The 23,054-nt window shown below is 39.1% G+C and overlaps 1 protein-coding gene across 3 annotated transcripts in view; it reads left to right on the plus strand.

Moving 5' to 3' along the window:
- Tmem117 (transmembrane protein 117) overlaps positions 1-23,054 on the plus strand; it is a 441,165-nt gene that overhangs the window by 276,570 nt on the left and 141,541 nt on the right. For all 3 annotated transcript variants that reach the window (XM_075960448.1, XM_075960449.1, XM_075960450.1), the window contains one exon: positions 18,945-19,042. In XM_075960448.1, the coding sequence (XP_075816563.1) occupies positions 18,945-19,042 (98 nt within the window). The remainder of the gene's footprint in view (positions 1-18,944; positions 19,043-23,054) is intronic.

Genomic DNA, 23,054 nt, shown 5'->3' on the forward strand with positions numbered 1-23,054 from the left:
CACATGCTCTCTACCACCTAATGGAATATAAGGCAATGCTTTCTAAGTAGGCCACCCAAATGCTTTTCAGCAATCTGACTCAGCATGTAATATACACCCAATATGAATGCCTGACAATGTTAGCAAGTAGCATGCAGCAGTGTGATTAGCGGACAATTTGACTAGATTCTCTGACAAAACTCCACTTCCAGGGAACGGGCCTTTGGGAGATAATGCAGTGTGGCTAGCATTTTGGCATGTGCTCTTGCCGTGACCCTGGGGAGATCTGCTACCAGTGATGACAGTGGAGTGGTTGGGCTCCCATTGACTTGTCTTCCCAGGGAAGCTTACGCCTTCATGAAAGCAATCAGAATAGTCCCTATTCCTCCCGAGACTAGCAATGGCAAACCAAAGATGGTAAAGGAGTAACTGTTATCCTACAACCTTGCGAATTCTTTTTGAACTGTAAAGTACACAGGGGAAGAGGAAGACAGGGAGGTGTGTGTGTGTGTGTGTGTGTGTGTGTGTGTGTGTGTTTGTGTGTGTGTGTGTGTGTGTGCATAGCTTCCTTCCAAATAGCTCCATGTACTACGTAACACCCAGCCAGCCTTCCTGTGGAATGTGGTAGGCAAAAATGAGAATGATTTGCTATCACAATAGCCTTGTGTTATAAGGAGCTATGCATAATAATTTAGCGATATTGAGCACCCTGCTCAGTTTCAAATAATTTTGAGTGGCAAATTTATTGTTGTGTTTATTTCCTCTAAAACGAATTCTAACATGTCTGATAGAAATGCTGGCTCAGTGGTTTTAACTTACAGCTTTATTGTGAAAGAAAATAAGAAGGGAGAAAATTATGAATTTGTATTTAAGGTAGGGAGTAATGGTGTTATTAAAAGGGTGATGAGGTGTTGTGGGGAGTGAGCTGCTTGTTGGGTCCTGGCCACTTAGCCCCGAAATACTCACACAGAAACTGTATTACTTAAATCACTCCTGTCCCATTAGCTCTAGTTAGTCTTATTGGCTAACTCATATTAATTTAACCCATTTCTATTAATCTGTGTATGGCCACGTGGCAGTAGCTTACCGGCAAAATTTTGGCATGTTTGACTCTGGCAACAGCTCTATGAGTCTCCCTGGCTTTACCCTTTTTTTCTCTCGCAGCATACAGCCTATCTTTCCCCTCCTAGTTCTGTTCTTCCCTGCCATAGGGTCAGGACAGTTCTTTATTCATTAACCAATACAAGTAACACATAGACAGAAGGACCTCCTACACCAATGAGGTTCATCAAGTTTCCTTACATTTGGTGTGCATTAAACTTTCAGTGCATGACAGACTACTGGGTAGTGGTCCCCTGGTGGACAGTTGCTGTAGAATATTATTTTAAGATGTGTTATATTTCTTTATGCCATGCAACATTATGATGCATAGATGTGTCACATTCTTTTAGGTTGCATTTGTTTGACTCTGTGAAGCTGTGATTCTTTGCCTGTCTACAACACCTGATGGTCTAATAAAGAGCAGAATGATGAATAACAAGGCAGGAGAAAGGATAAGTGGGGCTGGAAGGCAGGGAGAATAAACAGGAGGAGAAATCTGGGAGGAAAGAAGGAAGGTGAGCAAGACAGAGAAAAGAGAAGAGGATGCTGCCAGGGTCCAGCCACTCAACCACACAGTCAGATAAGGAGTAGAAAGTAAAGAACAGTAGACAGAAATAGAGAAAGATAAAACTGCAGAGGCAAAAGATAGACAGGATACTTTAAGTTGAGAAAAGCTGCTTAGAAACAAGGCAAGCTAAGGCCTAGCATTTATAAGAAAGATCAAGACTCTATGTGTGATTTATTTGGGAGATGGGGGTGGGTCCCCCCGGGGTGGGTTCCCCCCCAAATCCAAGAGAGCAAGAAGAATAAATAACAGCAACAGCAACAACATTTTGGCATTCCAACGTGGGGCTAGAGTAAAAGAAAACCCAGCAACAGACAGGAATTGCCTAGGTCTAAGCAGGCCTTACTTCCTGTGAGTGATGTGAAAAATGGGGGAATGCAGGAGCATGTACATAATAGCCTCACAGTAAAGCTAGTGCAGTCTCTGTGTGTACGTCTTTATTTAGTTCTCAAGGCAAATACGAAATAATAATTAGGTTCCTAATACATAGTTTTTTGCAGAGATGGACATTACCTAAGGATACTTCTTAATACTATTAAAAATATGTGTGTGTTTCATTATATCTAATCCAGATGGATAAATGTAATTAGTGAAAATCAAAGTTATCAAAACCTTAATATTTTCATCTGTTGCTCTAGATCTACATGTTTATCAAAGAAATTTTTTTATTTTATATTTTAAAGAGTATTTGATATTGTATATCAAAAGAAGTTGGGCTTTGCATGTGGAGTTTCTCATGTTATACCCTTTGTAATGCTGTTAGTCTGTTTTTCCTTTGTTTATTTAATCATTCACCAAATATTCAAAAGTCCTTGGAGGCAAGGACCATATATTTTTAATGCTTGACATTTAGTAATGGTTTTTGGATTAATAGTGTACACAAAGAAAGTGTGGATGAATTCAAATGACTAGGAGGAGATCTTTAAACCTGAGGAATTCATACACACAATGAGTATGCACAATTGTTTTGCACCGTGAGCTCTTAAGTACAACCAAACCAAACAGAAGCAGGCCCTTTGCAGGCAGAACACTGTGTTCTCACATTGGAGATCGATTGGCCATCAGCGTTTGTTTTCTTAGGTGCCTGCTTCATGGAGGGGCAGGGGCAGTACACACATATCGAGCTATGAGACCCTCCCTAGCATCCTAACAGACTCAGGGAGCCCTCAGTAATTCACTTACCATTGATCTGTCTAGCCACTACCTCCAAGGAAGAATCAATGTGGCTGGCTTTCTATTTCGTGATGCAGTTGATGAAATTAAATCCTCTTCAGGTAAATTTAAGAAAGGACTAAGGGAATCTAACCTGTTATATGGGACAAGATGTATGTAGAGTTTCTTCTGAAATATATGTAAGGGTAGGTTAGGAAATTCTGTCAGTGCCCGGATACACCTCAGTGAGAGAGGAAGGCAAACAGCAGACCTTCCGATCCATACACAGACCCGTGAGATGCTTACCTCAAAGTATCCGAAATTATTTATTCCTGAGTCGGGCTTCATTTAGACCTGTTTTTCTGTCACTAACTTTTGCTCATCTCCACTTGAATGTCCAATAAGTGGCTTTAATTTTGGATTTCTGCTTATCTCACTCCCAATAAACACTCCTCTCCCCCCACCCTTATTATTTTCTGGTGTTGGCCTTTGGTTTTTTGTACTTTTAAATGCTTGCCTGTTTTAAGGCCCTGACATTGATAGAGATAGAACTGGAGAGTATCGTCAGACTCTTGCGGGTTCTAGAGCAAATCAGCATAAATGATGCCTGTCTGGACAGCTAGAGAGGCAGGTGGCAGATGGGTCAGTTCTTGACTTTGTCTGCAGAAGTGATGCAGAGAGAAGACCAATAGACTCTTGTGTAGGTGTCCTTGATTCTGCTCCTCTGTATTTCCTGCACAGCATCCCCCATCTGCTCTCTTTTGCTGAGCCATCATCTTCTGAGTGACTCCTGTGCTCACCACCCCAAACAAGTCCCAGCAATCCCTGTCTGTAGGACCGCTTCCTTATAAGCCATGCTCATGGTTCCTGCACCACCATATAACTTACCTTGTCTATCATTAAAGATTTATGTCTATGTAGAAATACTCACTGGAAGTTTTTATGTTTTCAGTGATATAGCTCAAACATCTAGAAGAGTACTGTACCATATAGTTAATTTGTAATAAGCATTTTAGAATGTATCCATTCATACTTCCAGAGGGGGAACATGTAAAGATACATGAGAATGGGTTTGATTACCTAGAGACGCTAAACAAATGTCACATTTCTTCCTTACAGTAGAAGAATACTCTGGGAACTAAAGGTATTTACCTTAAACTTGGATTATTATCAGCATGGAATTTATTAACATACTGTACTGTACAAAAAAAGGACATGGGAAAGGGACATTTATTTATGGAGGGGTCCTCAGGTCAGAGCGAGGTCAGATAAGGAATGGATGAAAAGGGATAGAATATATTATATCCATATATGAAATTGTCAGTGAACAATTTTAATTAATAATAGATGACAGAATGCTATACCTGAAACAAAAAGTAAAATAAGCGTTTTGCTTTCCAACTCCCTGAGAATGAAAGAAAAATGTCAATCACTTGTAATGCTTAAATATATTCCATGTAAATGGAAAATTGGAAAATATTGGTCATAGACTCCACAGTACAGAGCCATTAGTCTCCGCCCAGCATGTGGGGGCCTGCACTGGAGACTTGGCAATGGATTTCTTGCTTTGTCTTCACCTTTCAGTGCTTCTTACCTGCTCATAGGTTTTTTTGTTTGTTTGTTTGCCTGTTCTGCTTATTTGTTTGAGGGAATTGACGTTTTGAAGATGCAAGTAAGGGGAGAGACGAGGAGGGGATCAGAGAAAAATGTAGAGATCAATAAAAATCAATAAAAAAGAAAAGAAAATGTAAGTATAGGAAAGGGAAGAGAAATGGTAAAATGTCTAGTTTGATTGCAAAAAAACTGAACTGTGCTCTGACAAAACTCAATACGTCTCTGTGCTTGTGTTTGTACCTATGGTGTAAAAGCCTTGAGTGACCTTGAGTGGCTGTGACTGTACGTGAAAGGGTGCTTTGACAATTATCATGTATTTAATATGGATAAACATCAGTGAGAGAATAGATGTAATAAAGTACTTTTACCAAATGTCTGTCACCATAATCTGTGAAAACATTACGGAATAGACACGCGGTGTGTTGGGTGAGTGATGTGTTTTAGATGCCAGCATGGCTCCACTGGGACACGGTAATGCCTAGATGAGGTAGAAATACCTGTTAATTGGAGGTCAGTAGCAGGTTGGGTGCCCAGGAGCATGAAGCCAAAGTCTGACCAGCTCTTTCCCTACATTAGAGAAATAAAAGCAGGGATCTGATGTGTGTGGGAATGCAAGGTGCTTCTCAAATATTCCCAGATTATGGCCGGAGAATCTCTGGGGACATTTGCCTGTGAACCTCTGAAAATAAAGATATTATTGAATATCTTTATTCTTGCTAGTTCTTTCTAGACATTAATCATGTCTTTCTGATTAATGATGAGGACTGGAATTCTTTGAGAAAACATCCCATTCTCTGTAATGATAAATCAGGAGTAAGAAAAAGTGTGTGGAAAAGCTGGCCTGGTCCTGGGAACGTGGTGGGTTTAGATAACCCTGGAGAAAAGCAGTGGCAATAACCTCTTAATGCAAAATATATCTGAAACAGCCTTTTTATATGTTTTGCTATTCATGGATACTCATGTTTCATATAAACATTTTATACAAGTATATCATATCGTTTTACCATGCACACCCCAACACCTCTTTCCCACCCTCAGCCCTTACCTGTTATCCCCATGTTCCCACAGACAGCATCATTTCTACTTTTGTGACCTATACACACAATTATTTTCCTATTGCAAGATAAGAGAAGTGAGGTATTTGCAGGAGCCTGTTGCGTTTTTCTTATAATGATTGCCAGTTGCATTTGTGTTCTTATGAAGAACTTAGTTTCATTCTATTTTTTCTTTTTACTGAAAGCAGATTTTTTTCTTTCATAATATGTCCTGATTATGGTCTTCTCTCCCTCCGCTCTTCTCAGTTCCTCTTCACTTTCATTCCCATCCAGATCCACTTTTTTCTGTCTCTCAAGAGAAAAGAACAGACTTCTAAGAGGCACTATTAAAATATAACAAAATAAAATGTAAGATAAAAACTATCCCATCAAAGTTTTACAAGATAAACTAGTAGAATGAAAAGAGCCCGAAAGAAATCACAAGAGTCAGAGACCCACACATTCACACTGAAGGAATCCCATAGAAACACTAAACTGGAAGGCATACTATATATGAAAAAGACCTGGTACAGACCCGCATAGGTCCTATGAATGCTACTTAGTTTCTGTGAGTTCATATGAGTTTGCTCATATTGATTTATTGAGCCTTTTTTTTCTTGGGGTCATCCATTCCCTTTGGCTCTTATACTGTTTCCACTTCCTCTTTCATGGGATTCCATGAACTCTGATGGAGATATCCCATTTAGGTCTGAGTGTTCCAAGCTCTGTTGTCTGTCTGTCTGTCTGTCTCTCTCTTTCTCTGTCTCTTTCTCCCTGTCTTTCTGAGTGTATGTATGTATAATACCTGGCTGTGGGTCTTTCTTTTCGTTCCCATCTATGGCAGGAGGAAGCTTCTCTGATGATGGCTGAACAGGACACTGATCTATGTGCATAGCAGAATATCATTAGGAGTCATTTATCACTACTTTTTAAAGACCAGTACTATGCAGTTTTCTGTAGGTCCCTGTGCTGTGTAGTCTCTAGCTCCTGGTCACCCAAGCAGTGTCGGATATGATTCCATTGTGTGGCCTTAAGTCCACATAATGTTATTGGTGGTTTTATGCCTGAATAAACCCCATTATGTGATTATACCACATTGTTCTTATTCAGTCATCCAATGAAAACTTAATGTTGCAAGAGAGTTGCATGTTTCTCTGCAGTGTGTTGAACTAAAATTTTTCAGATATGTACCCAAGAGTGATGGTGTTCCTAGTATTGGGTTTTTTTTTTGATGATCCACCATAATATATTTACATATATTAGCTTTGTGTAAGAGCTTCCTTTCTCCCACAAAGTGCCCAATTTGTTATCTGATTTCTTAGTAATAATGATTCAGACTGGGGAGATATGGCATTGAAAGTTCATTTAATTTGGACTTCCCTGGTAAGTAATATTGTTCAACATTTCCCAAAAGACCATTGGCCATTTGTTCTGTGTCTACTGAGAATCATGGGTTTATTTCATAATCCATGTACTGGATTGTTTGGGTTGCTTGTCTTTAGTCCCTTGAAGCCATTTTTAAAAATATTTTCTAACTATTAATCCTTTGTCAGATATAGCTACAAAGATACTTTTCCATTCTGTAGGTTGTCAGTTAACTCAGTGAATCATTTCCTTTTCTATGCAGAAGTTTTTAATTTCACAGAGTTCAATTTGTCAGTACTTAGTTTAATTTCCTGAACTTCTGGAATCCTCTTCAGAGAGTCCTTGTCTGTGCTCAAATATTGAAATGTTTTTCTTTTCATTTTCCTATAATAGTTTCAGAGTTTCAGGTCTTACATTAGGGTCTATTTTGAATTGTGTTTAGGGTGAGAGATAAGAATCTGATTTTATTCCTGTATGTATTTTATACAAGGTTTTATTGATACCAGTTTTTATTTATGTTTTTACTTTTATGTTTATATCCGTTTCCACACAGTATTTGTTGATGAGGCCATCATGCACAGTTTTGGCATCTTTGTCAAAAATTAGGTGACTGTAGCTGCATGGGTTTATTTTGGGTCCTTTATTCTATTACATTCATCTATGTGTCTGTTTTTTCACCAGTACCATGCTATTTCAGTCACTCTGGCTCTGTTGTATAATTAGAAGTCAGACATTATGATGCCTCCATTGGTTTTCCATTTTCTAAGGATTTATTTGGATATTTTGTGTCTTCTTCATTTCTTGCTTAAATTTCTCTCCTTCCATACCTTGTCTTTGCTTTTAGTGTGTTTGTTGATACAGAATATCATATAGCACATGCTTGCCTAAAGTTTATTATGTAGCCAAGGATGACCTGTAACTTCTGACTCTCCAGCTTTTACCTTCCAAGTGTGGGATTCCAGTCATGCATGTGACATTGTATCTATATTATGATATACTGGAAACTGAACCCAGGACTTGGTGCATACTAGGTAGGCACTCTACCTGCTGAAACATATTTCTAGTCTTTGTATCCTTTGTGTTTATTTTCTTGACTTATTGTTCCAGTGCTGAAGTCCACTTTACATTGGGTAATAGTGGCAGAAATGTTGTCTCCTTCCTGATTTTGTGGAACTGCTCTACATTTTTTCCTGTTTAATATAATGTTGGCTAATGTTGGCTATAGGGTTGTTGTATATTTTCTTTATTTTGCTGAGATGAGCTTCTTTTTAGTTAGTTCAGGATTTTTTATCATAAGGAATGTTAGACTTTATCAAAGACCTTCTCAGCTTTAGCAGTCTAATCCCCGGTTTCTGTGGTAGAGACTATATATGTGATATATGACATTTACTAACTTTATTTGTTGGCCCATCTCTGCATCTCTAGAATGAAGCCAACTTGGTTATTGTGAATTGGGTATGCCAGCATTTTATTGTGAATTTTTGCACCCACATTTATCAGAGATGTTGGGCTATAGCTTTCTTTTGTTTCTGATGTAGCTTTGCCAGGTTTGGGTACCAGAGTCATAGTAGCTCCTTGACTTTTCATTTTTGAGCTTCAATGTACTGATGAACTGGAGACATGAGATACAACTGAGTTGTAAAATTCTTGCCTATCAGGGCAACACTCTAGGCTCTGTTCCCATGCTGGGGAGAAACATTTTAGGACACAAAGAGGCAGATTTATCTCATTACTGCATAGTAGTAGTTGGCGATTTCAATGGCCCTTTCTTACCAATAGAAAGGTCATTCAGACCCCAACCCACACACCAAAATAGATTATATGATATAATGAATTGGATTCACTAGGCATCTATAGATTGTTATACCCCCCAAACTACATAATAAACATCTTTCTTGGCCACCCAATGGAACACTCTTTAAAATACACCATTTCAGTACACAAAGTGAATCTAGCAAATATAAGAATAGTAATTTATTAATTCTTTGTGATCTCCATGGCCCTAAATTAGAAATTCATATTTAGCATGGATCCCCGTGGGAAGAAGAAATAGACAAGAACTCTTGAGAAAATGGGAGTATGAGGTGGAGGGCAAAATGGAAGAGGGAGGGAAGAAGGGAAAAAGAGAACATGAGGGAACGGGATGACTGAGATGGGGGAAGGACAGAGAGAAAGAGCATAGAAAGAGATATTTTGATTGAGGGAGCCATGATGGGGCTAACAAGAAACCTGACACTAGGGAAATTCTCAGGAATCCACAAAAAATAACCCCAGCCAAGATCCTAATAGTAGAGAGGGTATCTGAGCTTGCCTTCCCCTGTAATTAGATTGATGCCTACCTTAATTGTCAACACAGAACCTTCTTCCAGCAAATGATGGAATTAGATGCAGAGATCCACAGCTATAGCACTAGACTGAGCTCCCAGAGTCCAATTGAAGAGAAGGAAGAGCAATAATATGAGTAGAGGGGTCAAGACCATGATAGGAATACCCACAGAGTAGCTGAACTGAGCTATATGGAGCTCAATGATTCTAGATTGATAGCGGGGAACCTGCATAGCACCAAACTAAGCCTTCTGAATGTGGATGACAGTTGTGTAGGGCTGGGGCATTCTGTGGGGCTACTGAGAGTGGAACCAGGATTTATCCCTAGTGCTTGAACTGGCTTTTTGGAGACCCATTTCTTGGATGGATACCTTTCTCAGTCTGGATATAGGGTGGAGAAACTTGGTCCTGTCTCAAAGTTATGTGCCAGACTTTGTTGAGTCCCCATGGGAAATCTCACCCTCTCTGAGGAGTGGATGGGGGTGGGATGGGTGAAAGGTGGGAGGAATGGGAGGAGGGAGGGGGAACTGGAATTGGTATATAAAATAAGAAAAATTTGTTTTTAAAATTAAATGAAACTACAATAAACAAATAAGTGAAACAAAGAAATCAGTATTTAAAAATATAAAAGATATATAAACTCATGGAGACAGAACACTCTATGGGATGATGACTAGGTCATCAAAGACTTTAGGAGGGAATTTCAACAAGTTCATAGTAGAACCTATGGAATGCAAAGAAGCAGATCTAAGGGGGAGTTCATAGCTATAAACACCTACATCAAAATATTCAAGGGAATTACATTATGGCATTTCTCAGGGCCCTAGGAAAACAAGAATAAACCAACCCCAAATCAATAGATGGAATAGAATAATAAAGATCAGGAAAGAAATCAGTGAAATTGGAATGAAAAGAACATATACAGAGAATTCTTGCAACAAAGACCTGGTTCTTTGAAAACTAATAGAATGACAAGCTGCAGGACCAAAGAACAAAAGAGAAGATCAGAACTGATAATTTTAAAAGTAAAAAATAAGACGTTATATTAGTTCTCAATGAGGCTCAGAAAGACTTCTGGGATATACTTAGAAGAGCTACATTCCAAGAAAATAAAAAATCTAAAATAAATGGATAAATATACAGCCATGGATGACCTTTGAATGTTAAGCCAAGAACATACAAGCAGGGAGTGGAGTGATGGCTCCATCATTAGGAGCCCAGGTCCTCTTCCATGGGACCAGATTTTATACCAGCACCCATACTACTTCTGTTAAAATACCATACCATATAAAGATAGATTTATACAAAGCAAAATAAAGACTTTGCAAATAAATAAGCATTTTAGGATTATAGATGGTTAACATACATCGAAGACATAAACTTTTTAAATTTGTAGATATCACAGTTTCAAAACTTACAAAGAATAGATTCAATGGTGATTATGATATTAAAGAAAATAAACACTGAAAATTAACGATATAAGTCTTCAATATTTAAAACTTAAAAAGAAGAGCTGGGATTAGAGCTTAGGTGGTTCCCCTAGTATGTGCCGATGGCAAGAGAAAGATGAAAGGAAATACAGAGAAAGATAAATCAGGAAAAAGAAGCAGGAAATCAGTCAAAAAGAGTGGAAAACAAGATGATGTGATCAGAAATTAATAGGATAAAAAGAAGCGCAGTACAGAGAGGATTAAAACCATCGAAGACTTATTTGTTGAAAAATCAAATAAAACTCAAAATATATTTATAAGATTCAGATTTTAAGAAAAACTCCAAACCACATAAAAATGAAACTTTAATGCAGCCGTAGATATGAAGAGAGATCGAGGTTGTAACCATTTGGTTCAGTGCAGCCATATTTGAGAGAAACTGGAATGAAGAATAAGAGGAGGTGCAGGGGAATTAGTATTGCTTTTACTTAAGTGTGAATGTGCTGTCTGTAAGTGAGCAATGCACTTGATTGCACTTTGCTGTGAGCAAAGCTGTGTAGAGCAAAATCACAGTGATCAAAAGGGAAGTGAGGATGAGAAATGCACTCTTCAGAATGGTTATGTCTTGGGTTCATACGGGAAAGTTTGGGGAAAAGGAGACGACGGACTTTGTTCTGTGGCATCGTATTCTTTGGTAAGTGGTAGAAACAGGCTTTCTCTCCATTTTAATTCTTGGCTGTAATGTATACTTACCTATAATTTTAAGCAATCTTTGTGAATGCTTGCATATGCACTCAATGTCTTAGCAAAATCACAGAAAATGACTCAGCGTCTTAAACCACTTTCACTAGGTTCTGTATAGATTTCCCCTAAAACCTCTATTTCCTTATTTGAGAGCAAAAGAATTGGCTTCAGTTTTAAATACCAAATGCTTATGAATTGGGTTCCTAATTACAGCTGCTTTGGGGTAATTATTTTCTGCTTTCTAAGCTTGAAGCTTGTGGTGAGTGTCTTCAAACACTGTCGCGTCGTCATGACGCATCAACTCTGAAGACAGAGATCAGTACTCATTTTAACTTTTCAGCAACACGTCACTGTCACCGTCCTGCATAATGTCTGACTCTACGGTCAAGCTGCAAGATGGTCAATAAGAGAGTGGCAGGATTCATAGCCCAGGCTATGACAACTCTTTAGACTAGCCTTTAGACTAGAATGCTTTGAACATCACATATAGAAAACAGTGGAGAGGTTAGGCTTTTCACAAGGGATTAGTTATCAATCTGAGATATTTTGCTCTTCTGTGATTTAGGGCTTCTTTGTGGATATTGGTTTTTATAATGGGATATCTGGAATATCCATTATTTCTCTTCCTGTAATTTCTCCATTTATATACACAGTTACAAAGCCATCGTGTCGTGTATTACATTATCTGTGTTAGCAAAGCGGGTTAGGTGTGCACACAGTAACCTAACTCTTTCTTTGAGCCAACAGTGAAAAAATAAACGCCCAACCCTGTACTGTTGGGCTATTGTTGTTTCACAGTATAGTCAGCAATGAGAAACAGCATGCCCAAGGATGGAGTCAGAGTTTTTGTCTGTGGCTTCTTGCTCAGGAACCGGTAATCATTCTCCTTTACCCTATTTATTGCAAATTATAACTCACTGGGTAGGAAGCAAATTGTACCATATCATATTTATTTTTGAAACTCTGCACAACTTGCACAGGAAGGGATTTTTTGATTATGTTTATTTCTGTTTCCCAGTAATTCAGGTGTCTTTCTCCAAATGATTCGATATTCTGAGATGTGCCCAATTTCTTTACTTAATAATAAAACAGTTCGGGACTCTTGTAAATCAGTAGGGATTCAGCAATACGGTGCAATACATCACCAAGGTAGCATAGGCTATCATTGGAGATAATAAGCAAGCACATTAATATTCATGCCTTGTGAAATCCTCGCCATGTTTCTGAAAAGCTGGAGCATGCATTCCAGGTTTAATGTTCACCAATAGATGTTTGCCAAGGAGTTTTTAGATATTTCTTGTGGTAATTCATTCATGGCATCAGTGTACATGGGGGAGACTTCCATCCATGGTTTCTAGTTACTTAATTATGTACTCAGCTAATGTTTCTCAGTGAATACCCATAATCCTTTCTGCTTAGACCTTAGGCCTAGGGTCTCTCTTTGTCTCAACTGGAGATGCTGCTGAGTAAGGCTTATAATGTATGTGTGTCCTTGTGAATGAGATGAAGTTAGGGAGGCACACAACACACACACACACACACACACATTTGTGTTGTTCTGCAGAGTGCAGAATTTCCCTAGAGCCTAAGAAATTCAAGTTAGACATTGCAACATAACATGACCTAAGTTAGGCCTCTGTGGAAGCAATACTGTGTTCCCATGGATGTGGAGATGCCAATAAAACAGAGCCATTCAGCACAGGGGTGCACAGACTGAACACTTACAGTGTCAGAGACCACAGTTTGCTATAACCCCCACTCTGCTTCCCAGAGCTTGTACCTAAAAATACCACAAATATGGCATACAGAAGTATATTACAGTTATCTTTAAATATATGACTAGTGAAAGACAGGACGATATATAGTCAAGGTTCCAAAGAAGTAGAATCTTTGTCAACTGAAAAAACCAATGCAAACATGATTTAAAGTGAAAGAGATAATAATTCTAAATTGCAGAATTGATTACAGTATCCAAAAAGTGCAGTGTGTGTGTGTGTGTGTGTGTGTGTGTGTGTGTGTGTGTGTGTAGCTGTCCAAGGTTTCAGAGATAGGTGAGATGGAAGATCAAGCCATAGGTTGATGGAGGAAGATCATTGGTTAAATTAAAAGAAACTGCTTGGCTCTCATTGGTTAGGAGATAGGTGGGAGGAGTAAACAGAACAAAACACTGGGAGGAAGAGGAAGTGAAGTCATACTCCGCAGCTCTCCTCTCGGGATCAGACGCTTCAGAGAGATGCCATGCCCCAGCTCCAACCCAGGATGGACTTTGGCTAGAATCTTCCTGGTAAGACTGGTGCTCACAGATTGTTAGAGATGAGTTGATTGGGATATCAGAATTAGCCAGTAAGGGCTAGAGCTAAGGGCCAAGCAGTGATTAAAAGAATACAGTGTCTGTGTAATTATTTCGAGTAAAGCTAGCTGGGCAGGTGGCTGGGGTGTTGGGGACGCAGCCCCGCCGCCACTCTTATTACTACAATAGGTGGTAAACCCAGAAATGAAATGTTAAAGAGCAAAGACTGGGGCTGACAAGAAAACTTAGTGGGTCAAGCACCTTCCATCCAATCCTGATGACCTGAGCTGAGGGCTCAGAACATAGAGAAATGTGCAGAAGAGAATCATCACAACAGAATTGTCCTCTGATGTGACTTCCCCTCATTTCACACCCCCGCACCCCGACACTCACACCCACCCATACCCACTCCCACTCACTCCCCCCACATGGTTGGAGATTAAAATAGAGAGAGCTGGGAATAGAGCAAAATAGGGTACCAAAGGACAAAAGTGGATTCCTATAGTTCTTAGTCACACCCTGCCAAATGCACAGTATAGATCATAGTTGAATGAGCAACACTGAAAACTGAAGAGAGAAGACCCCATAGACAGAGAACCAGCATGTTTGTAGTTGTTTCCCTAAAGGATAGGAGCGAATAGAGCACAGAAGGAAAGTAGACGTTACAGACATGATCCCCAAAGACCTAACAGAGCACAGCACCTCTTAATACACCTTAAAAAAAACCTTCACACTCAAAATACAAAAGAAAACATTTGAGCAAATTAGCAACACAAATAATTTAGCAGGAAAGAAAACAGTAATACCAGTTTTCTTTTATTCTTTCTTGCTGGTGTGTCTCAATAATGACCCAGTAGTGAAGCCTCCCATTCCTAAAGACAATTCTGTGGCCCAGTTTTCTTTTCAGTCTAATGAAAATAAACATACCTGGAAGGATGATGTGGAAGCATCATGCATTTGAGGCCAATATGGGCTATAGGGCATATTAATATTCCAGGCCAGCCTAAGAGCTGCATACTGAGACCCTGCCTCAAAAAATATCCTAATACAAAGAAAAAAAATGTGGGGAGAAAGACAGTAAACAGGTTGGTTGTGGGAAAGGGTTTTGATTGAGTCTTTGTGAAATCCCTCTTATAAGAGTACTTAGTTCTCTAAGTAGTTTAGCCACTGCAAGCAGTAGACAGACTTGGGATAAAGGACGGTGAAGTCTTGTTTAGCTCGCTCACTTGTGGGACAATGTGAAAGGAATGCAGAGTATAGAAAATTCCTAAACCATAACGATATGGAGATGATGTTTGGGACAGAATAATAGTTTTTTTCACTCTTTATGACTAAGGGAAGATGATGTAATTAAATGATGATAATAGAGATGTTAAATGTTCAAAGAGTGAGAAAGTAAGACAAGTAAGATGGTTGTGAAGATGCAGAGGGAGAGAAGAGCTATACCACAGATACCTTGTAAGCTCAGAGATTGTCAATGAGGAATTGAGCTTCTTTGGAAGAAAGGGCTTTGCCTTGACCCAAGAGCTAGTCCAGCATTGAGAAGGTCAGATTGGAACCAAGGCTGGCAACTGTTGTGTGCACCAACATATTGGGCGTGACCCAACTCTATCGTTGCATCTCACTGACGTTTTTCTCTCTATGAGATTAAAGTGGAAAGTATGAAGCAACCATAATATACTATGACAATTAGTAAGCAAAGTACTCCCATCGTCTTATACCTCACTGAGTTCTGCAGCAAGCATGGTTCGTGCATGGTATCAGTGATGTTTCTGCCATCACTAGGGCATCTTATCAAAGACGCCATTTGTCCACGTAAGACAGATTATTTCTACAACCATTTGCTTGTATGCTTTGTATGTTTTCCCTCCCAGACTGTACAATACACACGTCCTAAAGTGACTTACATTCCCCTGAGAGACAATACATGATAAAGTTCTGTGTAAGTGCCAAATGGTGAGCTTCTGTGTCCTGTGCTGAGACATGGCTCATAGGAAAGGGAAGAGGAGCGTTATGAGACCCACACAGCTTAGAGAATCAGACCTGCATTTTCACATTCTACTGTCTGATTGGGAGAGAAACATCAGCAGTCATGCACTGCATTTTTGCCACTCATTCATGCATCCTGTTCCACCACACACAGCATCGTACTGTGTTCCCACCACACCGCGCTCTCCACATCCCCTCCACTCTCCCTTTCCTGCATCTTTCCCAATAAAGACTGCCCTTGACCAGCACCAGAAATAAATCGGATTTCTCTAATGTAGGAGGTAATTGGATTTTTTTACTTATTGAGTGCATCCCTTTAATGATTGTCCCAGTAACTGCCAATTTAGCTGTAAGTGACCTCTCATCGATCAGGTGATATGTCTTAAAATAAAGAGCAGGAACTGGGGTGAAAAAGACCAGCTGTGTGACATCTAATTGTTTCTGAGCCCCCATATTATCATTTTACTGAGAAAATGCTTTGTCTTTGGATGTGGTTTTTGTAAAACAAGCTGTACAATAATTGGCTATCTAGCTGCAGATGACTGCTCTCTAGGAAATATGATAAGTATTTCTCAGAAATTGCTCTGGAGCAAAAAAAAAATGAAAATTGAATAAAACACAGCCAGTAATCATTTCATTACACGAAAATTCCTATTATCATGTATATTCTTCCAAGAACAGAAGACATATGAATGAAACAAAGTAATGAAATGTTTTTCTTTAATCTGGTCAAACATGAAATAAAACATTGATGTTTTATAAATACTCAACACAAGTCTTGTTCTCCAAAACAGTGATGAAGGGATATGGCTGAAATTGTCATCACAGCTCTTTCTTAAGGAAGTTCTCATTTGAGATTGTGTGTCTGATATAGGGGATATTTTGCCTACTTTTTGTGACAACACAATTCTTCCGTTGCATACTTTTTATCTGTCTTTACCCTTTGAGCGTGTCAATAAATACCTTGAATCTTTTTTTGAAGGAAATAATCTTGGTCATCACTGTTAGTGAAAAAATAAAAATTTGTATTTGTGAAGGGTCAGAACAAAACCAAGCAGATGATAAAATATTCAGGGTATTAGCTCCCTTTCAAAAGCAGCAAGGACTGGAGAGATGGGTTGGTGATTAAGAGCGCTGGCTGTTCTTCCAGATATCCCCAACACTGGTGTTGAGTGGCTCACAAGTGCCTGTAACTCTCACTTTAGTGAATGTGTTGCCTTTTTGTCCTCTGTGACACACAGACACCTACACACACACACACACACATACCTGCAAGCCTGTACACACCTGCACACCTGGACAAACACTGCACACATGCACACTCAGCTGCATACATGCTGCGCACACATTAAAACACAAAGAAAGTAAACAGATAGCACAGGAGTATTTCTTAGTGGGTAATTCAACTTCTCCTTTACACATGCATTATTCTCCATTCCATATCGAATCTCTTAATTTTGAATCTACATTGTGTGTACTGGCTAGGAATATGTACATTTGACACAAGCTGAAGTCATCTGAGAGGATGGAATCTCAATTGAGAAGATGCCTCCATAAGATGGCACTGTAGACAAGACTGTAGGATTTTTTCTTAATTAGTGATTGGTGGGGGAGGGCCCAGTTTATTTTGGGCATTGCCATCCCTGGGCTGGTGGTCCTGGTTCTATAAAAAAGCAGACTAAGCAAACCATGTGGAGCAAGCCAATGAGCAGCACCCCTCCATTGCCTCTGCATCAGCTCCTGCCTCCAGATCCCTGCTCTGCTTGAGTTCCTGTCTTGACTTCCTTTGATGATGAGCAGTGATATGGAAGAGTAAGCCAAACAAATCCTTCCCTCCCAAAGCTGCTTTCATCATGATGTTTCATCACAGCAGGAGTAATCTTGACTAAGACACTGTGTGTTTGAATTTCAGCATTATCAGCTAAAATCAAAACTAGTAGAATGATGTCTGTCTGATGGAAAATAAAATTTCTGGAAAAAGAAGAGGTTTCATATCCATATGTACGTGTGCATATAAAACCATATTTTCCTTTCTCGGAAAAGCATTGTCCACACCTATAGGCTTTTTAAATGTTCATATAGTGTGCTATTAATGGCACATTGAACATTTGCAGAAAGCGTTAATATGGCTAATGAGCAATTAACTTTGTCAATGGACCTTTAAAAATAAACACGTTTTGCCAGGTTGTGGTGGCGCATGCCTTTAATCCCAGTAATTGGTAGGTGGAGGCAGGTGGATCTCTGTGAGTTCAAGACCAGCCTGGTCTACAAAAGCTAACTCCATGATAGCTAGGGCTGTTACACAGAAAAACTCTGTCTCAAAAAAATAAAATAAAAAATAAAAACAAACAAATAAATAAAACCCATGTATTTACTAATTCATTTTGTCATTTTTTTTGTATAAGCATTTTGAACTGCTCTGTGGTGATTGTTAGACATTAGAAAGGACGCAAAGATAAATACTTACTGTGAGGGATATTGAAGGCTGATAGAAAGAAAGGAGAAGTGTGAAAATGGGAACCGAAATGTGGTGTGGTGTGAGAAGGTAAGTCAGCGAGTGTGACCCTCTGCACTAGCGCCAACGCTGGGGGCTGCACGAGGCAGCACAGCTGTGCCTGGGCCTCAGCAGAGGGGGCAGAAAGAGGAAGCATGCTTGGGGAAGATGCAGAGTTGTAGGTGGGAGGGCGCTGGCTCATGAGAATACATGCCTTTTAATCTGAGGGAAGTGCCGTCCCAGATTTATGGCAGGGAAGGCATGCCCTTTCGCTCATCTCTTATTTATTTACTACTTCAGGGGTGAGTGTGAGTCGGAAAAGCCATGGGCAGCGGAATGGAAAAGGAAGAGAAAAAAATTGAATTAGGTTTTAGGCAAAATCATTTGGATTTGGGATTTCAAGGTTCTATTTTTACTCTTATGATTTAGACACACTAAGGAGACATTACTAATCAAAGGTATCATCCTATTAAAGGTGGTATTCAAGTGAGAAGGGAGAGGGCCATGTGATTGAAGAGCACTGTAGACCTGTGTAAAATGCAGACAGATAGTATTTGCTAATCGTTTTAATGAAACATAGTTCAATTGAAAGAACCCTGTATAATCTTAATTAACATTTACAAACCAGCATCAGTACGTCACACGCTGAGTAACTGCAAACACACGCATCCAGCATGGAAGGTCAAACGCACTCTTACGTTTCTGAGTCGAATGAAGCATATGCCTCTAATTTGTTTCTTCTCGTGTGCTCTGATGTTAAATATGTGCATATTCTGTTCTCAGTAGATTTAAATTTTATGCTTGCATTGAAATCTGAATTTGAGATTTCCTCAAGTGCTGAGCCAGCTCCTCCCTTTTCCAGGTCACCGATATGATGCTCCAGGACAAGCCCTACCCTGATTGGGGGAAATCGGCGAGAGCTTTCTGGAAGAAAGGCAACGTCAGGATCATCCTATTCTGGTAGGAAATTGCCTCAGTTATTTATTTGTTTCTGTATTATTTATTTTGCCCCACTCACTAAAGCACTTGAGTTGGGTGTGCTTTTCATTAACTGTACAGAATTCTATTAGGAAGGCTCTGGGACCACACTTAAGTCATTATCCTCTCTTACAGATTTATTGAGTTTATTCTTCATGAGCTCATTTGTAAAAAACATCAGAGACTGCTTATACTGGTTTTTTGAAAACCTATTCTCTTTGGATGGATACCTTGCTCAGCCTAGATATAGTAAGGAGGGCCTGGGACTTTCCTCAAAACAATGTGCCTTACCCTCTCTGAGGAGTGAATGGGGAGTGAAAGGGAGTGGGTGGAAAGAATGGGAGGGAGGGAGTGGGAACTGGCCTTCATTTTGATTTGACTATGCTTTGGCTGCTGCATTTGTGGATAGGTATTGTTTAAATTTGGTTTTGTAATGGAATATCTTGTTTTCTCCATTGATGATGATTGAAAGCTTTGCTGAGTATAGTAGTCTTGGCTTTCATCTGTGCTCTCTTAGTGTCTGCATCACATCTGTCCAGGTCCTGGCTTTCATGGTTTCCATTGAGAAGTCAGGTGTAATTCTGATAGTACTATCTTTATATGTTCATTTGCAGCTCTTAATATTCTTTCTTTATTCTGTATGTTTTGCATTATGATTGTTATGATGCAACAATGTTTTTTTTTTTTTCTGATCCACTCTATTTGGTGTTCTTTAAGCTTATTGTACCTTCATTGGGATATTCTTCTTTAGGTTGGGAAAGTTTTCTTCAATGATTTTGTTGAATATATTTTCTGTGTCTTTGAGCTGAAATTCTTCTCCTTCTTCTATCCCTATTATTCTTAAATTTGGTCTTTTCATGATATCCCAGATTTCCTGGATGTTTTGTGTTAAGAATTTGTTGGATTTAATGTTTTCTTTGACCAGTTAATCTATTTTCTCTATAGTATCTTCAACCCCTGAGATTCTCTCTTCCATTTCCTGTATTCTGTTTGCATGCCTCTATATTTCCTGTTCATTTACCCAGATTTTCCATAACCAAAATTCCCTTGGTTTATGTTTTCTTTATTGCCTCTATTTCAGACTTCAAATCTTGAACTGTTTGCTTCACTTGTTTGATTGTTTTTTCTTGATTGGTTTTATTGAGTTTCTTTGGGAGATTTATTAATTTCTTCCAATTTCTATTTGTGTTTTCCTCCATTTCTTTAGGGGAGTTTTTCATTTCCTCTTTAAAGATCTTCATAAAGTTACATTTAAAATTGTTTTCTTTTGCTTTTTCTGGGTTAGGATGATCAAGTCTGCCTGTTGTCTGACCACTAAGTTCTGGTGTTACCATGTTGCTTTTTATGTTGTTGGATGAATTCTTGCATTGGCACCTATACCCATCTCTTCCTTCAGTTGATACCAGTAGTGTCTTTGCATCTTAGTCCAATCCTTGTGATGGTTGTCTGTATATTGGGAACTGTTTCTGGGTCTTCTCTGTACTGTAACTGTGTCTCAGGGTTTTAGGAGCAGCCTACCTGCAGGAGCTCTCCTGCTGGTTGGCTAGACAAGCCAAGGCAGGCAGGGGAGGGGCCTAGGATTTTACCCCAGTATGGAGAGCCTAGAGAGTAGATTGTCCCACCAGGTATCTGGTCTCTCACCTCTTGGTCCTCACTGTGTAGTGCCAGGCTGTGCTTCAGTGTTCCACTGAGGTTGCAGAGGGATAGTAGGGTTTGGGAGCAGGGTGGGACTTGTAGCTTGCAGGGTCTCCTGGTCAGGCTGAGGGTAATGGATCAGCTTACCTGCAGGGAATTCTCCTCATGGCTGGCTAGAAAAGCTGAGACAGGTGGAGGAGCTAGATGTTAGTTTCATTTTACTTTTTTTATTGAGAAAAGGAAAAAAAAACAAGTTTCTGCCTCCTCCCAGCTTCCCATTTCCCTCCCCCTCCTCCCACCCCTCTCCCCCTCATGCTTGACAGAAATACATCTTCACATTGGACAGCGCTACAAAATGCTACAAAAATAATGGTAATTATGTACTGGGAGAAAATAAACACTCAATGTAATTCTTTGCAATGTAGCACTGTTGTTAAGTATTGCTAGTGATATGTGGGATTTGGACTCAATTCTCAGCAAGTAAACAAGTGGGTTTATTAGTAAGTAAGAAGTATATGAGTCTGTAGCTGCTTGTTCACACTGCGACTCCATGGGTCAAGCATGGCTTGTGTTTATGGTGCTTTTTATGTAAGCTCCTTATATAACTTGTTTGAGTATTATATAACAATGTAGCAAACACTTACTGAGGGTGTTCAGCCCCCATGCAGCACCATGGACTGACTTGGTAGTCTGTACAGTTGCTCATTTAATCCTGATAACCTTGAATAGTGGGTGCAGTTGTCACAGGTGGTCTCAAGGCCATTAGTCATTATAAATGACCACGCCTAAGAGAACTGATGTGCTTCTTTTCAAGTAATCATCTTCTTCAGCTATTTTACTACATGAGAATTTGAGATTGTGGGGATCTTTCTACATCATATAATTCTCTACAATAGTTTGAAGAGTTACAGTTTGAAAGGAGACAGACTCTAATATCAAAGATGTTAGTGTACTGCCTCTCTTAAAACAATCTTCATATACTAGGTATATACAGAGTGCACTGATTTCAGTGATTTCAGGGCCGAGTGTTTCAGAGTTCCCCTGCATATAGAGATCTGAAGTCCCTGTTATTCTTGTCATTAGCTATTCTTTCTTTGGATTATTTTGGTTTGGTTTCGTGTGTGAGTGCATGGATGCGGGGAGCATAGGCATGTGAGTGTTGTGTGTACATATGTGTGCTTCTGGAGGCTCGAGGTAATACTGGGGACTTTAGTCAATAGTTATTCATCTATTCCTTTTTAAGAATTCTTTTATTTGAAAATCTTATTTGTATGCATAATGTTTTGATGGAATCTAGCCTCCAGTCTGTCCTCCAAAAGCACCCTGAACCCTTTCTCTTCCAATTGTATTCTTCCATACCGGAAACTTTACTGAACCCACAGCTCGACAGTTTAGCTGGTCAGCAAATCCTAGGGCTCTTGCCTCCCCATAGCTGAAACTACAGACATGCATCTTTATGTCCTGATTTTATGTAGGTGCTGCATATTGAAATCAGATGTTTTTGTTTGTGCAGCAAACACTTTACATCTCAGCCACCTCCTTAGCCCCGCCAGAGGTATTTGTAATTACAATTCTTTCAGAGGAATGCATATCTGATTCTTCCTAAATCCTTCCTAAATCATCTTAATATCATTTTCCTTTAAAATTTTTTCTCAAATCTATATACTGTCTATCTCTTTTATATAAAGACTTCATTTTAGTATAAGTGATGACACACTTCCAATGAATTAATCAAATGCATAGTTAATTGATTTAAAGTAATAATTTAGTTATAGTTATTACCTAAAATACAATCTTATATGTAGACCAAATTAAAATTTAAACTTATTTATTGTTCATATAAATTATTAATATGTAGTACATTTGAGTGTGGTCTTTCCGTGTAATTCAAAAGTTGTAATTCCAACCACCAAATATCAAACAATGGAAGAAACATTCCACTTTAAGATACTTTTCTATTTTATACATTTTGATGTGGTTAGATTATCTTAACCATAGTATCTTGATTTTTTTAAGCAAAATCTAATGCAAAGAATTGAACATGGAAATCATATGGGAAGCAAAGAAATTTTCTTTTGTGTTCATACAAGTCATGAAAAGGAACTGAGCTAGAATAACGGGCATTTGGTTTCCTTCTTAGCCTTAGGAGATTAAATAGAAAAAATTTGATATTTGGGAAACTTGTCGTCTCAATAATAAAAGAGAGCATTTGCATGCTTTGTATCATCCACTCAGAAAAAGATGTGTCCTTTTGATTTTGCTCTAGTTATTTAAAGAATTGGTTTAAGCTCTATGTAGGAGGAGGAGGTCTAGTAAGGAAACTGTTGTGAGTTTCAGTGTGGTCATGCAAGGCAGAATG

The sequence above is a fragment of the Microtus pennsylvanicus genome, chromosome 2 (genome assembly GCF_037038515.1).
Source record: "Microtus pennsylvanicus isolate mMicPen1 chromosome 2, mMicPen1.hap1, whole genome shotgun sequence".
NCBI lineage: Eukaryota > Metazoa > Chordata > Mammalia > Rodentia > Cricetidae > Microtus > Microtus pennsylvanicus.